The 25,378-nt window shown below is 38.9% G+C and overlaps 1 protein-coding gene across 1 annotated transcript in view; it reads left to right on the top strand.

The window, feature by feature from the left end:
- LOC129763622 (uncharacterized) overlaps positions 1 to 21,235 on the top strand; it is a 257,711-nt gene extending 236,476 nt beyond the window's left edge. The window contains exons 2-3 of the mRNA XM_055762863.1: positions 20,501 to 20,692; positions 20,786 to 21,235. Of these exons, the coding sequence (XP_055618838.1) occupies positions 20,501 to 20,692; positions 20,786 to 21,232 (639 nt within the window). The 3' untranslated portion in view covers positions 21,233 to 21,235. The remainder of the gene's footprint in view (positions 1 to 20,500; positions 20,693 to 20,785) is intronic.
- Positions 21,236 to 25,378: the final 4,143 nt, after the last annotated feature.

Below are 25,378 nucleotides of genomic sequence, written 5' to 3'. Positions count from 1 at the left end.
TCTGAAAAATCTAAAAACCTGCAATCTGCAGTTAAAATCGAACTAAATAGACGAAAAGATAAATACGAACAACAAAATATGAATAACGAAAAACCTGAAGATCTTCAACCAGGCGAAATTAAATACATAAAAAACTCTCAACGTTTAACAAAGGACAAAGATCCGTTTAAAATAACAACGATTAAACACAACAACGAACTAACATTTGAAGACGTCAATAATATTAAAATCCACAAAAATAGAATAAAGAAATAACCGATAAATCAATTATTTAACTCTCGTTGCAGATTTTCATGCATCGTCATAATAAATTGCACAAAACTTAAAGATCTATCTCACAACAATGGTATAATTGCCATAAAATTAAAACAAGTCAGGATTAGGATAGGATTCGAGAGAATTATCCAAAAGATTAATATCCACTCTATCGAACATAATATCAATTACATTGAAAAAATCGCAGGAAATATTAAAGTTATAGACCACTTAAGAAGTACTTTAGATTTCAAAATACAAAACTCAAAAGGTAAATTGATGAGCTTGTATTCCCACAGAAGTAAAAGAGCATTAGTAAACGCATTAGGAACAGCAATAAAATTAATAGCAGGAAACCCTGATAATGACGATTTAGAAATTATAAACCATAGTTTGGGAACTTTAGAGAAACAGGAAAATTTACTATCGAAATCTATATCAAGACAAATAATCATTAACGAAAAAATACAAAACAAAATTAATAACATAACAGACGTACTCAAAAAGATCAATAAACAGATTGTGGAACAGAGGAACAATTCTTTGGTAACCAGAGCAGATTTGGAATATATCAACATGATTGTAAACCTTGACTCTATAATTCAGATTCTCGGAAATATTGAAGAACAAATCGAGTTTGCTAAACTCAACATTTTAAACAGAAATTTATTTTCATTTGAAGAGAAGAAGTACATTTTCAACAGACTCAATGCTCAAAAGCTAAAGCTAGACTATTTAGATCAAATATTCCAGTACAGCTCAGGAAGCGTTATTGTAAGCCAAGGTGAAATTATAATACTGGTGAAAATACCCATCCTCGGGGACAACGAGTTCGACCTGATCAACATTCAGACGCTCAACATAAACAGTACACGAATCAGCACAGACGTAAAACTGGTGGCAAAGCATGGAGACATCATTTACAGACAAAGCGAACTTTGCGACATTTGCGAAGCTACAACCCTTCTCGAAGATGATTGCATCTATAACCTTCTGAATCACCAAACACCAAAATGTATCATAAAACCCGTCAGACAACCCATCCGTGTCGAAGAAATTAAGAAAGGAGTCATACTTGTTGACACAAACAAAAATGTATTGATCTCTGATTCATGCAACAATTCCAGACTGATCAACACCCCGACAATCATCGAAACAAACAACTGTACAATCAAAGTGATGAACATCACCTTCAATAACCAAGTAACTTTTGGAAATAGTGAAGAATACCTTCTCCCAATATACGGAAATAAGTTGATACAATTAAACTATACAGAGGAGAATAATGAAATCAACCACCTCAAATTGGAAAACCTTAACAGTCTGCAGGACATAAAGTTAGACCTGCATCGTTCAAAAAGGACAACAACCATCGGAGGAGGAGTCCTCCTCATGCTAATCATTATCTGTTCTTTTACCATTTATATCATCGACAGAAGATTCAAAGCGAAGGAAAGAGCAACTCTGGAAATTCGAAGCCATGTTGGAACCACCACGGAACTTAAACAAACCATTGGAAAAGGAGAATTTGGACCATTACCGAGTCTCGTCCTTTTCGAAAGATCGTCCGAGGACGGACGAGAATCTAAGGGGGGAGGCGTTACACCACAACCGACCGACCAAGGCGTCCCAGAAGTCAAGACGTCAGCAAAAGCCCAGCCGAGACCCATAGCAACAGACAGAGGCGTCAAAGTTACACCGCGCGTGTAAACCAACATTTGCCGACGCCGCGGAAATCAATCGAACGACGCGAACAAAGGTTCGATCAGGTTCGAACCACCGACGGAAATAATGAGATCAGCAGATGTAGTCTATTTAAGCCTTGTAATACGATTATAGAATTTAGTCTTGAGCGTAGCCGAGTTGAATACGGGCATAAAGGTTTATGAACCGAATGTAAAGTGTTATAAACGAATAAAAAGGGTAATTAGAAATTAAATAAAAGTTTTTTTTAAACCGCGAGTTAAGTCACGGCATAATTTATATATATATATATATATATATATATATATATATATATATATATCTATATATATATATATATATATATATATATATATATATATATATATATATATATATATATATATATATATATATATATATATATATATATATATATATATATATATATATATATATATATATATATATATATATATATATATATATATATATCTATTGAGAAATGCTCGAGTTATAAGCGTTCCAAATCTTGCATTTTTTCCTACTTGTTCAGTGCCTAGATTTCCATTTCACCCCCTATATCTTCCGGTTAGACGTAGTCCTACGTCAAAAAGGGTTTTTCCTGGGCGAACAACTTGTACCGGCATGGAATGAATCCATATTCCCATAAAATCCAACCGTGCCATACGTCTGGCATTTATCTTGGTTGCAGTCCCAATTCTAGAAAAGGAAGCTTCAGTCAAAATCCAATTTCGTCGAATTTTCAAGTAAATGTGATAGTGTAAATATAACTTGAGACCACTTGTTTTGTAATGATCCAGTCGGGTGCTATGATTGGTGCTAGGATCATTAGAAAAATGAAAATAATCTGCCGAATTTTCAGAAAAATAATAATAATCAGAACTGTCAGTAGGTTCCCAATTCATGTGAAAACAAAGAGAAAATGTCAGTGGGATACTCGATATGTTGGCTCCTGTCAGTTCAATAGGGGTTCTCTAAAGACGTCACCAAGGTGTAATGATCGAACTCAGGGTACGTTTATGACAATGTAATCTGGAGTCGAAGTGTGTCCGACACGATTCACTTCTATACTCTCAACTATGACATCTTAGCTTAGCTTAGCATCTTAGGAAAGCAATTCTTAACAAGTGTTTTTTTGTTGTTGTTGCGAATATTACGTGTTTTGCTACTTGTTTTTTAAAAATACGTCAATAAGATAGAGGAGTTAGTGAATCATTAAATTTAGTATAACGGAACTAGTACCCAGGATGTGTTGTTTCTGTGGTGCTTTTTGAAACTGATCTTTTACGGCGGCTCGACAGTGATGGAATATATATATATATATATAATATATATATATATATATATATATATATATATATATATATATATATATATATATATATGTGACCCCGAGGGATGTGACCATTCGGAAAAAAAATATATTATGGGAAATTGCAGAGAAAATTAAAAACACGTGTGCTCGGTTCGGTTGTCAAGATAGAGAATGAAATTACACGTTTATTGTATATAGGGGAGAATATAGGTTTACAGTACAGTGCAAATTCAATGTAATTAAATTCATCGGTTACACTGTTAATATTCCCCCTTAACCGGGAATTTAGGCTATGCCCAAACTGGTTTCGTGAGAGTATCGGCATTTTGTTGATCTGAACTGACGAATTGCAATTTAACTGACTTATTATCCAGCTGTTCCCGCACGAAATGATGTCTTACATCAATGTGTTTACTTCTAGGTGAGTAACCAATCTCTTTTTCTGCCAATCTCTGCAAATCGTACTGCGGTTATCGCAGTATATTGGAACCGACTGTACATCTTCAAACAACTCAGCACGGAATCCACGCCACCAAAGTGCCTCCTGTGATCCAGCCGATAAAGCCATGCACTCGGCCTCTGTGGTAGAGAGCGCCACCGATGGCTGCTTGCGACAACTCCAAGACACGGATCCACCACCATACTGAAAAACATATCCGGTGACCGATCTTCTTGAGTCAGGGTCATTACCCCAATCAGCATCGCTGAAACCTTCGAAAACTGCCTCATCTCGCTTCCGGTAAACCAGCTTCATCATTGTGGTACCCTTGAGAAATCGTAGAATACGTTTGGCTGCCATCCAATGAGCCTCACCAGGATTACTGCAAAAACTGCTCACGGCGTTGACTGCATACGCGATATCCGGTCGTGTACACTGCGCTAAGAACTGTAGTCCACCTACTAATTCACGGTACGGAACATTCTGCATCCTCGTCTTCTCTTCTTCAGTCTTCGGTTCCATTGCTTTCGTCAATCGTTGATTCATCTCAGCAGGTGTCGAGATCGGGTTACTGTCAACCATGTTGAACCTCTGCAGTAACTCATCGATGTACCGTTCTTGATCTAACATAACTGTCCCTTCGTTTCGAGTGATCCGTATGCCAAGCACCTGACTGGCTTCTCCAAGATATTTCATATAGAATTTAGCTGACAACTGTTTCTTCACATCGTCGATCCATTCCGGTTCATTCGAAAATATTAAAAGGTCATCGACATAGACTGCAATGACGATGATACTCTTTCCATCAGACTTGAAGTAGACGCACGGGTCGTAACTTGATCGCTTCAGACCAATGCTCTTCAGCTGCGTGTCCAGCTTTACGTTCCACACTCGACTTGTTCGATTTCAGAGCTTCAAATTCGACTTCCATAGCACGCCGCCATAGCTTTTCGTTGGACCGCATAGCATCTTGGAAAGACTGCGACTCAGCGTCAACGTGCGTAGAAGTTTCCTGCGAAAAAGGAGATTTTTGAGGAAGAACACTGCACGTCATATCAAAATTATGATACTTGCCTGGAAGTCGACGCTCCCTCTCACTGTGCCTGACAACATGTTGTAAATCTTCTTGTGGTGGAGGGAGCGCAGTCGATTCTGGTGTGGGCGCGTCTGCTGAGTCATATGCGCTATCAAAGTAGGACTCATCACCGTCACTATTATCGGATTCTGGAACCACTGCTTCTGTTGTCATCGTTCGACCACTATCGTTGGGAGCTGATTCATCTTCAACAAGTAACTGCATTGTTGAATACTTGCTTCTCTGAACCACATTGGTTCCCCCTTCTTTCGAATTCTCGGTTGAAGTTTTCTCTTCCTCGCTCAAAAAGACGATGTCGCCAGCTACTATAACCCTTTTTGTTCTTGGTATGTAGACACGCATTCCCTTCGACTGTGTAGCGAAACCAAGAAAAATACCGGGTTCCGATTTCGCATCCCATTTACATCTGTGTGCTTTCGGTACATAGCACATAACCTTTGCACCAAACACTCGTAGCCCCGACAGATCCGGTTTCTTGCCACTGAACTGCTCCTATGGTGTTACTGTTAATCCGTTCTGCTCTGGATTGTAAGGAACTGTCATTTCATGGTGGATGCCGGAAGAGGGCAGAAACTTTCGCATTTCCTGATTGACGTACTCCGTTCCATTGTCTGTTCGGAGCCGCTTAATCCGTTTACCTGTTTGGTTTTCCGCAAATGCTTTAAAATCCTTGAAGCATTCGAAAACTTCCTGTTTGGAGCTCAGGAAGTAAATGAACAGCTTTCGACTGACGTCGTCGATAAAGGATGTCAGGAAATATCTGCTACCGCCAAGAGACTCGTCTTCCATAGGGCCGCAGAGGTCGGAGTGAATCAACTCCAGAACCTCACTTGCTCTGGATCTCTTTTTGTTAAATGACTGTCGATGATGCTTTCCTTGCAAACATGTTACACAGGATGGAATCGATGAATTACTGAACATAACATCTGTCACCATTGTTCGAAGTTGCTTCAAGCTTTGCTCGTTCAAGTGACCCATTCTACGATGCCACAGCATTACATGGCTTGGGATTTAGCTGCACACGAAATTTGATTACCGGTCAAACAAAGTTTATAAAGACCTTCTGTCTCTTGTCCAACAGCTACCACCTCGTTGCTATTTGAACGCACCTCACATACGTCCTTGGTAAACAATACACGATAACCTTTGCTGCATATTTTGCTTACGGATAAAAGGTTTATCGCTAGGTCTGGAATGCACAATACATTAGACATCGTTAGCTGGCATGATTCACCTCTAATGTTTGCGTTAAGCTGCACGCTTCCACAAGCTACGACAGGTACTTCAGCATCATTCGCTACATTCACTTGTTGCGATACTTCCTCAGCGTTTTCAAGAAGCGCCCTGCTGCTGCACATGTGCGAAGTCGCCCCTGAGTCGAAGATCCAGTCCATCTCAATGCCGTGTGATTTCTGGAACATGGAACATCGTTGCGTGCCGCTTGTCAGATTTATCCTGTTTTTCCGTTGGATGTTTCTGCCGACATTCCGAAGCACAGTGCCCCAAACGTTTGCACTTGAAACACTTCACAGTGGATTTGTCACTTTTCTTCTTCCCTTTCTGTTGCTGGCTGTAGAAGGCTTCCGCATTGCTACCTGCCTTTGGAACCGTGCTCATTTTCACGTCCTGGAGAATTTTTGCCTTTACAGCATCTGCTGTGATACGTGTTCCGGACGCCTCCGGACTTCCGCATTATGATTCCGCTCGTTGCTCGTACTACCACCACTCGTAGACATTTTTACCGATATTCAAACACTTCTCAAACCGACCGAAAAACAAAAAACGATTATAATCGCGCAAAACTTTTCTGCCTGCCTGGGCCCATAACCTATGGGAAATTGCAGAGAAAATAAAAACACGTGTGCTCGGTTCGATTGTCAATATAGAGAATGAAATTACACGTTTATTGTATATAGGGGAGAATATAGGTTTACAGTACAGTGCAAATTCAATTTAATTAAATTCATCGGTTACACTGTTAATATATATCGATGGCTTGGATGTACAATATCGTCGAAAACTTATACGAACAGGTCAATTTAAAGAAATCCAGATTATGCAATTATTACACAAAATAGTTCATTTTTAGCTGTTCCTACTGTCAGAAAGGCCAACGATTCTCATGCCTCGGGAAATCAAAACGCCGAATGGTCTTGATTGACATAAAGCAAGAGTTTAATCCATTAAAAACATCCGTAACATTCGCAGAATCGGTCCAGTTTTCTAATGGGAGGAAATATGAATATCCCGAAAGGGGATATTCCATCAAAGATAATCGGAAGCAGCACCATCAACATCTCTAATGAGAAACCTAGCGATTCGGCCGGTTCTGATAGCTTAATACAATCACTGCAGCAAGAGGTATCGGAGAACTATAGGAAGCTTCAGGAAGTTAAAATCCGGATGACCGATCCACAATTTCTCCTAGGTTTTGATTAGAAAGAAAACCTAATTGTATTATCTTTACGCTGCAATGAATAAATATACACATTGAGTTAAAATACAATGGAAACACACTAATTTAGACAAATTTATAATACCGTTCCATGCTACTTGCAAAGCTAACACGTCACAGTCTCACTACTATTGCATTAGTCAGTCCAGACTACCTTGTGCTACCTATCTGGATCGAACTTACAAAACTGCTTCTCCCAAATTTACGACCACTAATTTGACAACCGTTCTAGGGATCCAATGTTTATGAACATTGTGCGGTGGTTTGCGATGAGATTAATATCAATGTTCACTGAATTTTTGACGTAGGACTACGTCTGTCATTTCTGTACCGGGGTGTAAGTTCAAAGTTTCGAAAACAAAAGGGTGACGCTGGACTGCAAGGATTTGAACGTTAATACGTCTTTTCCGGCTGAACAGAGTGGTATGATAATCATTTCATTCGAGAGACAAAATATCCATGACTTATATGATTGTTAATTATTGACCCAAAAACTTGTTTCAATAGCTTTAAAATTGCTTAGAAAACAGGTTATTGAAACCGTATATAAACTCTCGTACGCTCTGGAAATCCATTCCGTTGATGCGGCGATTCTTATTATCTATGTAAGTATATGTAACCGATTACTCGCGGTTAGCTCGAGGTTAGTATTACAAGTGTTTTCGTAATTGGGATGTTGCTGTCTCCAATGCTCTGTACGTGTGCCCGACACGGGATACTTCCTATTGGGATGCAGCTGACCATTAATCAGCAACGCCCCCTAGTCTGTACCTCATATCTAGCGTAGTGCGTCTTTCTCGACTCGAGGAATCCAGGATAGAATGGTCACTAGTCGGCGCAATCATCAGTTCGTGTAGAGTTGTCATGAGCGGTACAATCTTTGGTTCTTGTTGAACGATCAGTGGAATGCACAACCTTTGGCCCGTGTATCTGTAAAGAGTGTGTGTATGTATTGCCGCGACTAAGTAAAAGTTTATCAATCGGATAGGAGAGATATGAAATGGGGACACAATGAAGGAAACATCATTGAGCGTTGACATCGGCGTTTCTGAGGAACAGGTATAGATGAGGCAGAAGATCAGGATCACGACTACCTAAGATATCCCGGACGGGGATCTCCGATTGTCTGCCTTGTGCTCAGTGCTCTAGAGAGCTGAGAGCGAGCAGTATGGAACCGGATACACGATCAGACAACATGCTCGATGTCGTGGTAGCCATCGCCAGAATCACAAAGATTGTTTGCTGCTAGCCCAATGCGATAGAGATGCGCGTTCAGGTTGTAGTGATCGGACATAAGCCGAGATATCACGCGAATGAAATCACGACCTACATTCAATCCTTTGAACCATGCACTCGTCGAGACCTTAGGGATAATCGTGTGTAACCAACGACCGAACTCATCTCCACTCCACATGCGCTGCCAACTTACGAGCGTGTACTGACGAGGAATGTGGAAAAATTCATTATAAGCAATTTGCCTTTCAAAAAGAGTGCCTTCTAAAGCGCCCACCTTAGCTAGCGAGTCCGCTTTCTCATTCCCCGGAATCGAGCAATGAGAGGGAACCCATGCTAAGGTAATCTTGAATAATTTTTCGACCAAAACACTCAAACACTTCTTGTTAGGAAATAAGATGAGCGTTTATCAACCTTCATTGAGCGGATTGCCTTTATTGAGCTGAGACTGTCTGAAAAAAAATTATAGGAGGTTGTGTCCAAGATACGACCGCATTGTTGACGTAAAACTACGCTGTTATTTTATATAAGTCGCTTGTTTATACCTTCGGATATATAATGCTGTGAAATTTTAGAAACAACTGCTTAGTAGAATAATCTCTGAAATGATTTTTTCATTGTAGAAACAGTTGACGATAATTGATTGATGATTCATTCTTGCCCTCGCAAAACAATCGTACGTCGCAATTTATTTCATGTCAATGCATTGAAAATTTACCTCGAACGCTATTATCGGTGGCCTTTTTCGAAATTGACATAGACTCGGCTACAGTCGATTATATACATGTTGCACCAGCACCATTATTCCATATCTTATAACTACATCAATATATAATCTTGTTGTGGCCTTCGACGTTCAGCTTTTAAAAAACGTTTATTATAATCAACATACAGTTTATTATCTAAATATCATTTATTAAGCAAACGTGGACGGTCACGGAAAGAATTTGAATGAGAACTGAACAGCGTCGTGGGTTCTGCTGCTGGTATATATCGATGAGTAATGCTGATGCAGCGGAACGATGGCTATTGGCTGGCCGCGATCGTACGATGTTTGGAATGTGCTGATCGTGGTCCTTTGGTGTGCATATCATGACGTGATTCATCGGGGGGGTGAAAAAGTGTCGTCCTCGGCACTTGGTTGGTTATTCTGAATTCCTGGCAGGATGTTGTTGAGTTCGAGGTTTATCAACTTCTGGCGTTTCCTTGATTTCCTTTGTTGAGTAGCTTTCAGATGATAATAGATTAAAAATAGAATAATAATCAATAGAGTTGAGGACAGGGATGTCCCTCCTACTAGACTCCATTTCCATTTTTGGTCGGATTCTTGTTGAAGGAATACTTTGTCTAAATGTTTCCTGTTCGAGAGTGCTACTTCTTCTATTTTTGCCACATCGTGATCGTTTATGATTTGCTTTTTAATGGAAAGGTCATGAAGAGCTCCTTGGAATGTTTCAACTTCGCTAATTTTGTCGATTGAAGTAAAGTTGCGTTCCATGTAGGTAACCGTGCAGTTCGAGAAAGATATTATGAAACTTCCGGAAAGATGTCTGTTACTAGGTCCGCAATCGGAACGTAACTCCTGGTCTTTTGCATTAGTGATCAGGACCTTGTTATTAGCTATTAATTTTGCAGATGTTTCTTCACTTTTTTCCATCACACAATGCGGATCGTTGCCCATTATAAGTGGGTAAATGCATGAGTCTTTGAACTCTTTTGTGTAAATGTTTAATTGGACGTAGTTTTCTGGTTCCGTTGTGGTAAGGAGTTGTCTACCTTGTTTGATTACGAATTGGGGATATTCTTTTATAACAATACCGTTCTGATTTATTGGGTATATACGGATAATTGTTGATTCTTCCGGTTCCATTTCTGGGACGTGGATAATGTACAGTAAAGTATTTTCGCTAGTGGCTATTTTTGGGGTCACTAGATTGAGTGCTTCTTCAGGTATGTCCATTTGAATTCCTTGATTGTTGAGGATGGTTTTTATCAGGTTAATTTCTTTGCTGGATAATATTCTGCTATTGGTAACTCGCATTTTAGAGAAGAGTACTGCTTCTTGAATGTTGATTAGAATTTTGTTGATAGTGTCGATGTTCAGAATTGTTGTAATTATGTCGATATCGTCGAGGATGATTTGATTGATATGCTGTTTCTCAATTATTTGATTAATTGCGGTTGTTAATTCAGAGATACTGTTGCCAATCTGTTCGTTGATTTTGATTTGATGATTGTTCTCGCTGACTAGTTGGTTCAAGCTCCTGTTGATGATTCGTAGGTCTTGGGCGTCGGGGCTGCCGGCGATCCATTTCCATGCTGTGCCTATGATGTCCCATCTTCTGGTCCTCTTATGAATAGTTGGTTTAATTTGTAGAAAATTAGAATACAATTCGCGTATTTTATGCTTGCTAATCTGATTAAGTACATTATTATTCTTTTGATTATTGTATACCAAACTTGTAAGTTGGTTGATTGTTGACTCTAGGTCTGTAAGATTAATTGGATGTATTATCCTAATATTTCCCGTTTGGATTTTGCAAGAACCAATCTTCTGCATTAATATAAGATCGTTATGAAGATTTCTTATGGTGAGCTCCTGACATGAAATTCTTGAGATGACGATGATGATTCCTATGTATGAGATGAGCATCTGTAATACAATGTGAGATAGAAAGAGAAAAGTTATCTTTTTTTTGGTCTTTTAATTTTATTTTTGTGTCTTTTTATTTCGCAGTTATTTTTGAATGTGCGATCTGTTACTTCGTTAGCATTGGTTTTGTTGGCTCTAGCTTGTTTTTTGGTACGGATGTTGGGAATAACAAAAACTTCCTGTTTATCATTAATAATTGGAGGTTCCTCTTTCTTTGAATTTTGTTTTACAATTTGTTTTTGTGATTTTTCCATATTTAACTTAGCTTTGAGGAATAATTCTTGTGCGTCTTTAATTATTTCTTGAGGGTTAACAATATTATTTTGGTTAAAGAGAATTTCGTTTGGTGTGTATTGTGTTGAAGAATGTACAGTGTTATTATATAATGCTACAGATAATTTAACAATTGATTTTGTGCCCATAGTTCTGAATTTATGCTTGTTTGTATTAAATATTTCAATAATGGTAGAATGTGCACGTTCTATTTGTCCGTTGGATTCGGAAGATGCTGCGTAGTCTATCTGTGTTCCTAGTTGGCTGAGAAAGTCTTTAAGATGAATAGATCTGAATGTTGTTTCATGATCTGTTATGATTTGTCTGGGCACTCCAAATGTACTTATGTATTTTCCTAGTGCTTTTTGAACATGTACTAAATTCTTTGATTTTATAAATATCATTTGAAGATGTTTTGAAAATGAATCAATAAGTGACAAAAAGGAATGTTTATCTATTATGAATATATCCATGTGTATTCTTTCTAATGGTTTTTCGGTAATGGGCCTAGGAGAAATTTTTATGTTGAATGGTTTCCTCTCATATTTATGGGTATTACATATTTCACAAGAGTTTATAAATTTTCTCACTTTTATGCACATGTTGGGGAAAAAATAAGATCTTTTAATTTGAGCTTCAACTTCGGTAATACCGCGATGTGCCCTTTCATGTTCTTTTGCAATTAATTGGTCCTGTCTATTTTCATTTTGAACATCTTCTACCATTCGGTCTGTGAAAACAAAATGGCCTTTCTGACTAAAGTTTTCCTTGTAAGATTCCTGGATAGTTTGGATGAGGTTTTCTGGAGCCATGAGAGCAGTTTGTCTACCGTTATGAAAGAGTTTGAGAAAGTGTGTAACTTGATCTTTATCGAAAGAATTTTGAGATACTATAGTTCTGTGATAATTTTGGAATAGGGTTTCTTGTATTATGGTATCCAGTCGAGAAATTCTGAAAATCATTTGGTTACGGAAATAATTTAACGGGCGTTCGGAGAAATGGATGAAATAGTTGGAGGAGTCGTCGGCAGAGTGAATTGTTTGGGAATCGGAAAGGTTTGGATGGTTCTCGGGATTGTCCGATTGTGGGGGATTATTGGTGACAGATGCTTCACCGTCCTCTTGGTCTCTAGGATCTGAAATATTAGAAGATGTGTTATTATTTGTGATACAAACATTTGCTTCAATTGGCATTCTGCTTAAGGCGTCTGCTACAACATTGGATTTTCCTTCCTTGTATTTAATCTCGTAGTCGTAATTCTCTAGGTCTAGGCGCCATCGTAAGATTTTAGAATTCTTATCAGAAGTTTTGATAAACGTTAGAGGCTTATGGTCCGTAACAAGAGTGAATTTTTGACCATACAGGTAAGGTTTAAATTTATTTACCGCCCATATTATGGCTAATGCTTCTTTCTCATTTGTGGCGTATCGTGACTCGGTATCCGAAAGTGTTCGTGATGCAAATGCGATTGGCCTTTCGACATTGTCCTGTATCTGTGATAGGACAGCTCCTAATGCAAAGCCAGATGCATCCGTAGTTAAAATGAAGGGATGATCAAATTGCGGATATGCCAGTACTTGGTCTGTGGATAGTATTTTTTTAAGAGTATTAAAGGAATTTATGTATGAAGTGTCTTGTAATTCAATTGTCGAGTCTTTCTTTAAATACTTCGACATGGGTCGTGTGATTTTTGAAAAATCCTTAATAAATCTTCTGTAATAACCGATTAAACCTAGAAATTGTTTAATTTCTTTTTGATTTTTCGGTAAAGGCCATTGAAGAATTTTTTCAATTTTTTCGGGATTTGGTTTTACTCCTTCGGATGTTATGATGTGTCCTAAAAATTCTGTTTGCCTTTTCAAAAACTCGCATTTATCTAATTGAATTTTTAAATTGAAATCGGATAAACGCTTTAAAATTAATTGAAGGTTTTCTAAGTGGTTCTCTAGATTATATCCAATAATAATTATATCGTCAAGATACACGTAGCACTTCGTTCCAATATAATCACCGAGGATATCATTCATTGCTCTCTGAAAGGTTGCGGGAGCATTTTTAAGCCCAAAAGGCATTCTAGTGAATTCAAAATGCCCTTTGTCTGTAGAAAAAGCTGTTTTCTCGATATGTTTCGGGTCCATTGGAATTTGGTGGAATCCCGATTTTAAATCAAGAGTTGTGAAATATTCAGATTTTCCTAGGGAATCCAAAATTTCTTCAATTTGAGGCATAGGATATTTATCGTCTATAGTATGTTCGTTAAGCTTCCTATAATCGATTACGACTCGTACTTTTTTCTTTCCAGATGCGTCTGTTTTTTTTGGGACCACCCATATGGGTGAGGAGTACGGACTTTTGGAAGGTCGAATTATTCCATTATCTAACATTTCTTGTATTTGTTCATGAACATCTAGTTTGAAATGATGTGGGTACCGATAATTTTTTGTGTAAATTGGCATATCGTTAGTGGTTAAAATTTTATGTTTAGTGGCTGATGTGGATGTGAGTTTTTCCCCCTTTTTAGATACAACTGCTTGATGTTGGTGAAGAATTTGAATTAATTTGGTTTTTTCTAATGATGAAAGATGATTTGTTCTAATGATGTCATTAATTTCATTTTCAGAAATACATTCTGAGTGTTTTATTAGGAAGGGAGAAATGGTTTCAAAATTGTTAACTGTTAATCCAATTTTCGGGATATTTATGGGGTTTCTACATGTGGAAATTACATTGACGGTTGTTTTATTATTTTCTGCTCTATAGAGTCCAGGATTAATAAAGATATTTTTGTAAAGTTTTTGATAAGAGGGGACAAGCCAATCACCGTTATTTGTGGTCTCAATTGTTACAAAATGATTGTAAAGTTGTTTGGTGGGGTAAAATTTGGCATATGAAAATTGTTTGTCTAATAGTGTTAGTGTTTCGTCTTCGTAATTGATGCGTGCTTTGAGTTCTGCCAATGTTTCCGATCCTATTAAGCCGTCGAAAAAGTTGTGAAATTTCAAGACGTAAAACGTGAAGGGTTTGAAAGCGCCGTTAAACAAAGCAATTTTTCCTTTTTCGGTTACACTGTTGGTTCCACACACGTTTTTTATTTTCGTATTTGGTACGGTGCTAGTTTTTCCCAAGATTCCTGGTGCAATAATATTTTTGTTTGCTCCAGAATCTATCAAAATATTTAGGGTTTGATTATTTTTAGGATGTTTAATTTTGAGATAGGGTAAGTAATTTAAGTTGGATTTAGATTTGTGTATCCCAAGTGAAAATTTAGATCAAGATCATCTTCAGATTCAGTGTCTGATTTTGCAATATCATCCTCAGGATCATCTTTGACTGTCTCATGGTTATTTATTGTTTTCCTATTTATTGTCAGACGGCTCTGTGTAGTAGTAGCGTCCATCGGTTCAATTTCATTTCGCTCTCTTTTTTGATCCAATTTGAAGGGTTTCTGATTTTTATTCAATTGAGGATTTTTACTGCTTGATTTGTTATCGAAATCTTTGTTCTTCTGATACTTTTTTGGAGAATAATCAAAAGTCATGTTTTGTGCTGTTATTTCTTTTGATTTGAATTTACATAGAAATGCATAGGCATCTTCTATATCTTTCGGCCTTGCGGCTTGAGCATAGCCAAAATATGGTTCGATTAGTCCGGCGATGAAAGCAGCCAAGGCGTCTTCTTCTATAAAATCGTTTATGACTTCCCAGTTGTTACGGTATTTTTCTGTTTGTTTCGCCAAGGTCTTAATATTTTGAATAATATTTTTTGATTTATTGTAGTATCTCGAAATACTCATATTTTCAGTCATTTTACATTGCCATAACTGGCATTTATACGTGGAAAGTTCTTGACGATCGCCGAGAGCATTTGTCAGAACTTCCGAAATTTGCTCAAAATTGTCTGGGTTACCGGCAAGACATATTATGTCTTTTGCTTTCCCTTGGATTTTATGTATTACTGCAGTGGTATACATTTTAAATTGCACTGGCGTAACGTGCTCTTTGAAAGCATTGAGTGTTTCCTGAGCAGTTGTTAGCCACGCATTCAATTGTTTCGAATTGCCGTCGAATGTTGGAATCATTTTGATTGGATCCGGAATTCTGCATAGCATCTCAAAACTGGTTGTTGGTTGGTGATATTCGTATATTACCGGTTGTGCAGTAGGTTGTTCTGCTGGCGTTGTTCCATTTAAATGCGATTCAATTTGCAGGAACATGGCGTCATGTTCCTTTTGTTTGGTGGAAAATGCGTCCATCATCTCCATCATTTTCTGGAGTTGCACGCCGATTTGCTCCATATCTGAGCTTTCTTCAATTAATAAATTTTCCAATGAGGGGGGATTCTCAATTGGGATGTGTGCCAAGTCTCCTGAGTCAACGGATGAAATGGTTTCTTCTGAGTCCGAAGAGTCGCAATTGCTGTGATTAATGCTTTTCCACAAGCTGCGAGTTTTCTTCAGAGCACTTTTTGGTGTTTTTGGCATTAATGAAGCCTTGCACCGTTTACACAAATTTGTTAATTTTTAAGCACACACGTTCGCTTAGAACTCGTGTGGCTTCTGGAAGTGTGCTTCGCTTAGAATTCACAATTCCAGGTGGAGTAAAACTTCTCTTAGAACACTTTTACTCCACGCGGTAAGTAATAATTAAAATTGCGTCCGAGTCTCTCTCTTAGAACGGACTTCGATGCACAACAAAAAAAATCACTGACCGGGGCGAGTTTTATTTCACTTAGAATGTGGGGGCGTAGAAAGAAGAGAGAAAAAAAACTTACCGTTTGCAATCGTGTGTGCGGGGTTCTTCGGTTCTTCCAGTGGTGGGGTGCGGTGTGCGGTGGAACCTCAACTCTTTCGTCACTTTGATAGCGGCGTCAGATGCTAGCACTTTCTACAGTTCGTATTAATGTTTCGCGGATTCACTCTAATCGGATTTACCAATCCTGATTATAACACTGTTTTTTCACACTCGTTACTATTCCACTCACTGAAACCGCACGGCTGCGCCAATCTTGTTGTGGCCTTCGACGTTCAGCTTTTAAAAAACGTTTATTATAATCAACATACAGTTTATTATCTAAATATCATTTATTAAGCAAACGTGGACGGTCACGGAAAGAATTTGAATGAGAACTGAACAGCGTCGTGGGTTCTGCTGCTGGTATATATCGATGAGTAATGCTGATGCAGCGGAACGATGGCTATTGGCTGGCCGCGATCGTACGATGTTTGGAATGTGCTGATCGTGGTCCTTTGGTGTGCATATCATGACGTGATTATATCTTTGGCACCGCATGTAAACAACAACAATGACAACACTTGCAAGTATCAAATATCATGCTATATGTTATTTAGTATTGCCTCAAAGGAATCGCACCTCTAGATATCGTTCGTACAAACTAAGCGTAAACCAAGCGCCAAACAAGCGTTCACCATAGCATGCATATAGAGCCATACATTGGTGGCTACTAGCAATATAAACATTTCTCATCATTCTTCTGTTAATATTACTGGCCTCGAAAAAAGTTGCATTACTTTCTCATGCTCGAGAGAAGCGCAGCTGTCACCCTTAGTGGAGGAAGTTTTGCTACTGGCAAGCAAAACCTAATCACATACAAAATAACAGAACATTTACTTTCTTGATGACTAAACAAGAGAAATAAACTCTTTTTGTTAATAACAACCTCGAAAACAGTAGCAATGCTTCATTATGATCAATATTAGCGCAAATGCAATCCTAGTTGAAGGCAGTTATGCGACTGGCACGCGAACCCAAATAACTTATAACATTCCAGTGGGACATTCAAGATGCTTGGTATTCCCAAATAATTTTTTGGTGCACAACCTTAACGTCTGCTTCGCCATAACGTCAGTTTATTGCATTGATGCATTCTCAAAGGCACTAACGAAGCCCTTATGAAGACGGAAAATAAACAATGTTAACTGCTTGGAAAAAGACTGAATTATGCCACACAGCTTGTACTCTGCTGTAACACCCATCGATGCGAATTCGCTGATCATTTTATCAAGAGCGACCGCCTTCACCACCAGCGGGAGGAGCTTGATTTTGGTTGCTGCCTGGGCGTTTACATTTTCGACCGACGCGCCGAAATCGCCTACTTCGCTGTTGTTCGGTGCGGTGTCACATTTGCGAAGGCTCGGTTCAGTGCGAGCGCTTTTCACTGCACCAACACCGCGTGCATCATTAGATGACGCTTACCTCGAAATTTTATTGCCCCTGGCAATGCGTTCGTTTTTTGCAGGGCTCGAGCCTGTCTTTCTCTTCTTCTTGCTCATCGCACACTACTCGAAGCGTCCAATTTATGACGCGGAAAGAAGAACACACGATACGAATAACGCGAAAAACGAACAGAAAAATCAAACGACGATTTCCAAGTTGGATTACCACTGGTGGGGTCCAGTCTCAGATCGAAGCGCAGCGAAAGCAAAGTGAACTGGATTACTCAACAGTCCGATGCCGAATGAAAGTTTGCCTCAGCAGGATCCACTGTTTATACTCTAGGCAAGTATTTCCCTTCATTCTTCTTCTTTTCCTTTGTTCACGGAGACTTTAAATCCTACGATTTCCCCTCCGTTGGTCGTCGATAAGTTGCTCGTTATTGATATCTCTGTTCGGGAAAGCACTCAAATGGACAGAACAAATGTATGGGAAAATAGAAACACTTAAAGTTTTCATGAATTTTAACCACTTACTAACCAGGGGATTCTTTTGTATGGCATATAAAACAAATCTTACGGAATTTCCGATTCGTTTAGTATGTACATCGCCGAAACCCGTGTGCGGCAAAAATAGTTATTAACGTTAACTTTATTTCATAAAAACGTGACCTGTTTTCTGATTTGACACCTTTAATGAAAGACGTAGTTCTACGTCAATAAAATAGTGGTCGATGGACAATGTTTCAATGATCCCCAGTGCGTAGTACATATATCGCACCCAGTTCAGGATTTGATAATGAAGACTACGAAATATATGACATGATGTAGTGGATATTTCCCCATATCGAAGAAATCACTTTAATGAAAACTGCATTCTAAAATTATTTGTGTGCGAATGCCGCAAGCGTTTGTCGTTAATTGTAGGGAAAGGGCATTTTTTTTCTGAGTAATTCCAGGGAGGAATCCATTCCTTTTTTAAGCGTCAATACTTCTGCTTAGGATCAACGGAACAGTATGATAATCATTCCATACAAAAGATAAAATGACTAATAGTTATATGATTGATATTTATTGACCCGAAAAATTGTTTCAATAGCTTAAAAATAGCTTTGAAAACAGGTTATTGAACTTATTCGTATCCATATGTAGCGCGCTCACTTGGAAACCCATTAATCTTATTGAAATGTGAGATGGGGAAGCTCACACTCACGTCTATGCATTATGCTGTTCTCTCCCAATTAATTTCATTTCTGTAGGCCAAACTGAAAAATTTTCAGTCGAGTCAACTCTCTTTTACAATAATGCAATAATGCTAATCGAAGTCAGTATAGAGTAATGTATTTGAATCCGGACACTTTGCATTACATTCAATATTATACCACAGCCATAGCATTTTGTGCATGTTAAATTAATGCGATTGATTTGTAACTATCATGCGATTGATGAGATTGATTAGTAACTATCAATCGTATTAATTCAACATGCACAAAATTTTATTGCTGTGGTATGATATTGAATGTAATGCAAAGTGTCCGGATTCAAATACATTACTCTATACTTACTTCGATGTTATTCGATTCTCTCTCAGGCTAAGCTACGAATATAATCGAGAGGGTCGGGTTTACATTCCATACTCTTATGGTATATAATATGACGCTTCCTTTGCTTTCGTTCATTTCTACCTCTACTCTCGCACCGTGAGAACTCGTTTCATTGGGACCAAGCAAACAGTTCGTAAATCTACCGGTGGTAGGGGACCAAGAAAGCAGCTCGGAAAAGCGCACCAGCCACAGGAGGTGTGAAGAAGCCACATCGCTACAGCCGGGAACCGTCTCTTTGCGTGAAATTCTTCGCTATCAGAAGTCGACCGAATTGCTGATCCGCAAGCTAGTTTTGCAGCGTTTGGTTCGTGGAATTGTCCAGGACTTCAAAACCGACTTGCCCTTCCAAAGTTTTCCGCCGTTATGGCACTGCAGGAAGCAAGCGAGGCATATTTAGTGTTCGAAGATACCAATTTGTGTGCTAAGGCACACAAAACGCGTCACATCATGCCCAAGGACATCCAACTGGGCCATCATATCCGAGGAGAGCGTGCTTAAACAGCTGCGCTTCCGCTTTCGTCTATTATCTTAGTACTTTAGCATATAATCAACGGCCCTTTTCAGGGACACCAAATTTATGGATTAGAGTTCAGAAAAGTTTTTGTAGGCCGAACTGAAAGAAGTATTTAGCGAAAATAGTGGTGTCGATGATAATTCGATACCGATGGGCGCCATTGACTATGGATTTGATAATGGATTGGATATTTCACCATATCGAAGAAATCACCTAGCTGAAAGCTGAAAGTGTTAGTAATTCTGCCCGGATCAACGATGATTCCAATTGTCGGGGCTTGGGGAGCGTTAGTCCTACGTCCACTCTGCGGTTATATCTAAGATATAACCCACTTCTAGTTTTTTTGCAATCAAAAAGATCGAAAAGATCGATTTTAGCGATTTTTGGAGTACAAAGAATCAATCCAAAAATCGGAAATCGGAGAGGAAAACATCGATCTTCGAAGTATCGATAAAAGATCGCTCAATCCTAGTCTACAAACCCCACGATCTTGACATGTTTGGAATGTTGTTGGCAGATATCGAAAGGCTCATAAAGAAATTCAAACCATCATTCTCCAATTATGAACGAAATCGTTACTCAAATCAGCAATGTTTCTCCTATTCAAAACAATAAAAAAAACCTAAACCCGTAGCACCCGCCCCAGGTGTCACCCGGTCACATTACGCCACTGCATAACATATATGTATATTTAGATCATGATAATATACAAACCGGCCCTTTGAATAATATTGAACATTTATTTATTTTTTCATTTCTCAATCCCGAACAAAAAAACCCAATTTAGGAAGAACGGAAGGCGAATGGTAGAATCATAGCGGTGTGCGTTGCTGCGTTTTTGATATTCCTTGGACTATATCATGCATGGATAAGAAGGACAGCTGTTTTAGCTGGAATCATCGTGCCGGTATTGATAATGCTCTTCTATACTACATGGGTATTATATTCAGCGAAAAGGCACAGACAGAAAATGTTATTGGTAATAATACTTGAGAATGAGAATTGTATTAATAATATCCTCTTCTGAATAGTCACTTAAAGACACCTAAGAATATATATGACTTTCTTTTAGTTGCAGAACGCTACCTCTTTCAATTCTGTGAATAATTTGGACAAACACTCAGTCTCTCAGAATGAAGTAGCAAAGAATAGGAAACCTATTACCTCAAAGCATTCTTCTCCGAAACCACAAGAACATATACATAATTCAACAACAAGATATAAACGCGTTGATGAAACCTCTGTAAAAAGTTCTCCAAAATATGACACTATTCGGAAACATGAAAACTACAGTGAAAAAACACTACCAGTTGCTCCCAAAATGACAGCAAAACCGTTTCCAAAACGGAAAGTAACGCGAACTCCTTTGAATATGGAAGATCATTCTCTGCCACGACGATTTTCTTCAAATCAACTCATGTTAAATGGGACGCTGAAATACGACAAATATGGTATTCACCCTGCTAGACATAATAAAAGAGCTAAAACTAACATGAACAATACTGTGGAAATCGTATAACTAAGATAACTAACTATATCCGAAATTTTCAGAAAGGATGAATAATTTATTATTATATATAAATATGCTGTTCTTTCATTAGAAAAATATCAGTCTTTGTATTGTTTGGTTTTTGACCTTTCATTGCGTAATCTATTAATAAATGGCAACAAGAAAGAAGGAAGGAAGGTCTTGAATTATAGAGACTTTAAACTTTTGCAGTTCATGCGTCTCTAGCCTTGAGAAAGGCCCTTTGAAAACTCTACTCTATTCTACTCCAGCGCTACCACCTCCGCCCTCTTGCCTTGAGAAAGGCACTCGATCCCTCGCCGTCCAGCCCGTCCAGCAACGATGTTGTCCAGTCGGTGTCCACACAAAGAATGAACAAGAAAGAATTGTGACAATCTTTTTTTATAGCACGTTAGCCCTGGTGAAAGGGAAATGTTTGAATGATTCGTGTGTACTCTGTCAAACTGGAATCCATTGTGAATGCTGCCTTGTTTAGTTCATGCTACATTAGTCTTTTCCAGCATGGGTTTTCCGAAGCGGTCAGTACAGAGTAATTTTTGCGAATTCACAACGACTTGCATCAGTGCGATGGGCGACGTAAAACAGGTGGATGGAGTGTAGACAGATATCAAGACTGTTTTCGACACCGTATATCTCGTAATCCATCTGGCTAAATTATTTCGGCTTGGAGGATCGGAGAAATTGTGCAACTGACTTCATTCTTATCTACACAACAGACAACTTAGCGTCAAAACTAGAGCCTGTGAATCCACGCACTTCTCGCCACGTTCTGGTGTGCCACGAGGCAGTAATCTAGGTCCATTACTGTTTACACTGTATTTCAATGATGTAATAATTCTTCTGCGGAGCGGTGGGCTACTGATCCATACTGACGATCTAGAAATTTAGAGGAGTCGCATATAGTCTCATCAAGAAGGAAAAAAGAGCTAAAGAATTTGAGAATCGCTTAAAGCATATATATTTTTTAAAAGGTAAGGAATTTATCTCACCTGTCGAGACGTGAACCGATTAGGAAGCGCCCTCCAACGTAACGCGCGCCCCGTCACAGTCACCCTCGCAGGATTTCTCTTCCTAGTAGAGCGCCGATTAGTTAGACGCGAGTTAACGATCGTGCATCGCATGGAATTTGCAGATCAGGCGAATATTATGCTACTTGGCTGATTAACAAAACATCGGTTCCGCTAGCGAAGGAATTAGAAGCGTGATCTTGCATCAGTGCGATGGGCGACGGAGAACAGGTGGATGGAGTGTAGACAGATATCAAGACTGTTTTGGACACCGTATATCTCGTAATCCATCTGGCTAAATTATTTGGTGAATCGATTAGGAAGCGCCCTCCAACGTAACGCGCGCCCCGTCACAGTCAACCTCGCAGGATTTCTCTTCCTAGTAGAGCGCCGATTAGTTAGTGTCCTCCAAAATAACGCGAGTTAACGATCGAGCATCGCATGGAATTTGCAGGTCAGGCGAATATTATGCTGCTTGGCTGATGAACGAAACATCGGTTCCGCTAGCGAAGGAATTAGGAACGTGATCATAAAATAAACATCATTCGAGGTCCGCCCGCATGATGCTAAGTTGTCATATGTAGGGTTTAGTAGATAAGCGATCATGTTAGCATTAAGAGCAGAACAAAGTTGATCTTAGTTTGACCGTCAGATGGAATACATCATTTTTTTAAAAGTAATCCCATACCCGTTTATTTAAAGTGGCGCCCGAATGGAAAAAGGATAACGTCGCGAGTGTTGTGAAAATTTCCTCAGCCCGAAAAAAGTGAATATCCAGTAGGGACATCAATTCCGGTCCCAGAAGTCGGTACCACATCCGACTAAGCGAGATTGCAGACACCGAGGGACACTCCCTGATCGGTACCACGGACCGGAGTAGCTAGTGGCATCCAGAACTATCTGCTGCAGCCTCCTTCACATCGAGGGTCAACCTACTACAAGTCCAGATTTGCAAATGCTGGTCGTACTAAGGACACGGTCCTTCATGTAAGTTAATTATCGGGCCTGATCACGAACATCACTGTCACATACGCTTTCACGTCACTTACACTTCACTTAATCTTTTTGTGTCTATCATCTAGGGCCCGAAATCTTCAACGGTGAAAAATGAAGACCGAGCCTACTCCCAGTAGCTCCGCTTCGACTAGAGCTGCTTCGGTAGTCACCGCCAACAAAAAAATGACTTGACTAGAAAATGAATTGACTAGCGTTGACTAGCGTGGATGACTGGTGAACTATTCTAGTCAGTGGTTATTTTAACTGAATCGACTAATTAATACAAATCTGCCTCTTCATTCAACTGACTTCAATCCACATTTCCATTTCCCCCTTACACTAATTTTGTACCCCGTATGCTATCTTATTGTACGTCCATATAATTAGGAACGAAAACTTGACTCCTGATGCAAAAAAGTAGTTACCTCATCAATGGACGGTTTATTTTCTACCCATCGTGAACTCAAACCAACGAACTTAGACATTTATCGAGTATGCTATAAAGGTCCTCGCGTTAGTATTAGTAAATAGTGTGTAAAATAGCGCAGACACACTGCACGCTATTTTATACGTGTGAGCAGTTTTCATGTACGATACAAAAGAATCTACCTCACCTGTAGCGTATGTCAACCACGTTGAACTCAATTTTTCTGGCATCACTGTTTTTGTTGACAAAGCTGAATGTTTTTTGTTCGTTATATTTTTGTTTTTTTTTCGGTACACCAAATTCATTTATATTAGTGATTCATTTGAATTTCGATTACCAAGTTGATAAACTTTGTTTTGACGTAGGACTACGTCTTTCATTTCTATACCGGGGTGTAAAATCAAAGTTTCGAAAACGAAAGCGTTACGCCGGAGACCGAGATTTTGAGCGTTAATAGCTCCTAAACAACTGAACGAAACGGTATGATAAACACTTCATTCGAAAGATAAAATGTCTACGCGTTATATACTTGTTACTTTTTGATCCAAAAACTTGTTTCAATAGTCTTAAAATTGCTTTCAAAACAGGCTATTGAAATCACCAATCGGTATATAAGCGAGCGGCGCTCGGAAATCCACTCAGTTCTAATTGAACAGCGATTGGAGCATGTTGTCGCTGTTGCGGTGAAGCTCTTTATTTATCATGAAAGCGCGGATGAACGGTGTCACCAAGAGCCTGTTTGTGCACCCTAGGCCAGAAGGGAATCTATCAGGAGGAGAGTGATGCCACAAACGGTTCCCTGGGAAGACATCGCTACACACACATACACGCGCGGCTATTAACAGGTGGTTATCGAGTTGGCATTAACCACTGGTGGGCTTCCAGTATCGAGGAAAATGTGGAAATATCTAATCGTTACTGAAAATAATCTGCCAGTTCCTTTGGGAATTTTCAAAATATATTCATGTGAAAGAGTTTAATTGAATGTTTTCTATCCATGTAACACTGTGACCAAATATGTTTCAATCAAGTGCTATTAACAGGTGGTTATTGAGTTGGCATTAACCACTGGTGGGCTTCCAGTATCGAGGAAAATATGGAAATATCTAATCGTTACTGAAAATAATCTGCCAGTTCCTTTGGGAATTTTCAAAATATATTCATGTGAAAGAGTTTAATTGAATGTTTTCTATCCATGTAACACTGTGACCAAATACATTTGGTTTTGTGGTTTTTCAATCAATCACAATTAACAGGATAGCTTCAGAAGATTATTCTTCCCCATCAGTAGGATATTTCCGTATCCAATATTGTATGCGCCCGCAATCGATTATTGCTCAGTCGCCGAAAGTTCCAAGCTCAGAGAGTTCATTCCCCTCTAGTTTGCCTTCCAAATTGCCATCGTAAACCACACCTTCTCTCGATTCAATCACACACAAAAAGCATACTTAAGCGATATTCTGGTGGTGAGACACATTCATTTTTCGTGAGGACATCGACAAGACAACATCGTTGCCTAACGTGCTGGAGGAGGTGGACGGCGAAGGATCGACACATACACGCGCAGAACTCTTTCCGTTAGGATGCCATTCAGCATCGAGAAAGTTCCGGAAAGATCTAATCATTGCTGGAAAATAATCTGGCAGTTCCTTTGGGAATTTTCAAAATATATTCATGTGAAAGAGTTTAATTGAAGTTTTCTATCCA

The sequence above is a fragment of the Toxorhynchites rutilus genome, chromosome 1 (assembly GCF_029784135.1).
Source record: "Toxorhynchites rutilus septentrionalis strain SRP chromosome 1, ASM2978413v1, whole genome shotgun sequence".
NCBI classification, from domain to species: domain Eukaryota; kingdom Metazoa; phylum Arthropoda; class Insecta; order Diptera; family Culicidae; genus Toxorhynchites; species Toxorhynchites rutilus.
The sequence above is the reverse complement of the archived record's forward strand: the minus strand, read 5'-3'. Positions and strand labels throughout refer to the sequence as shown.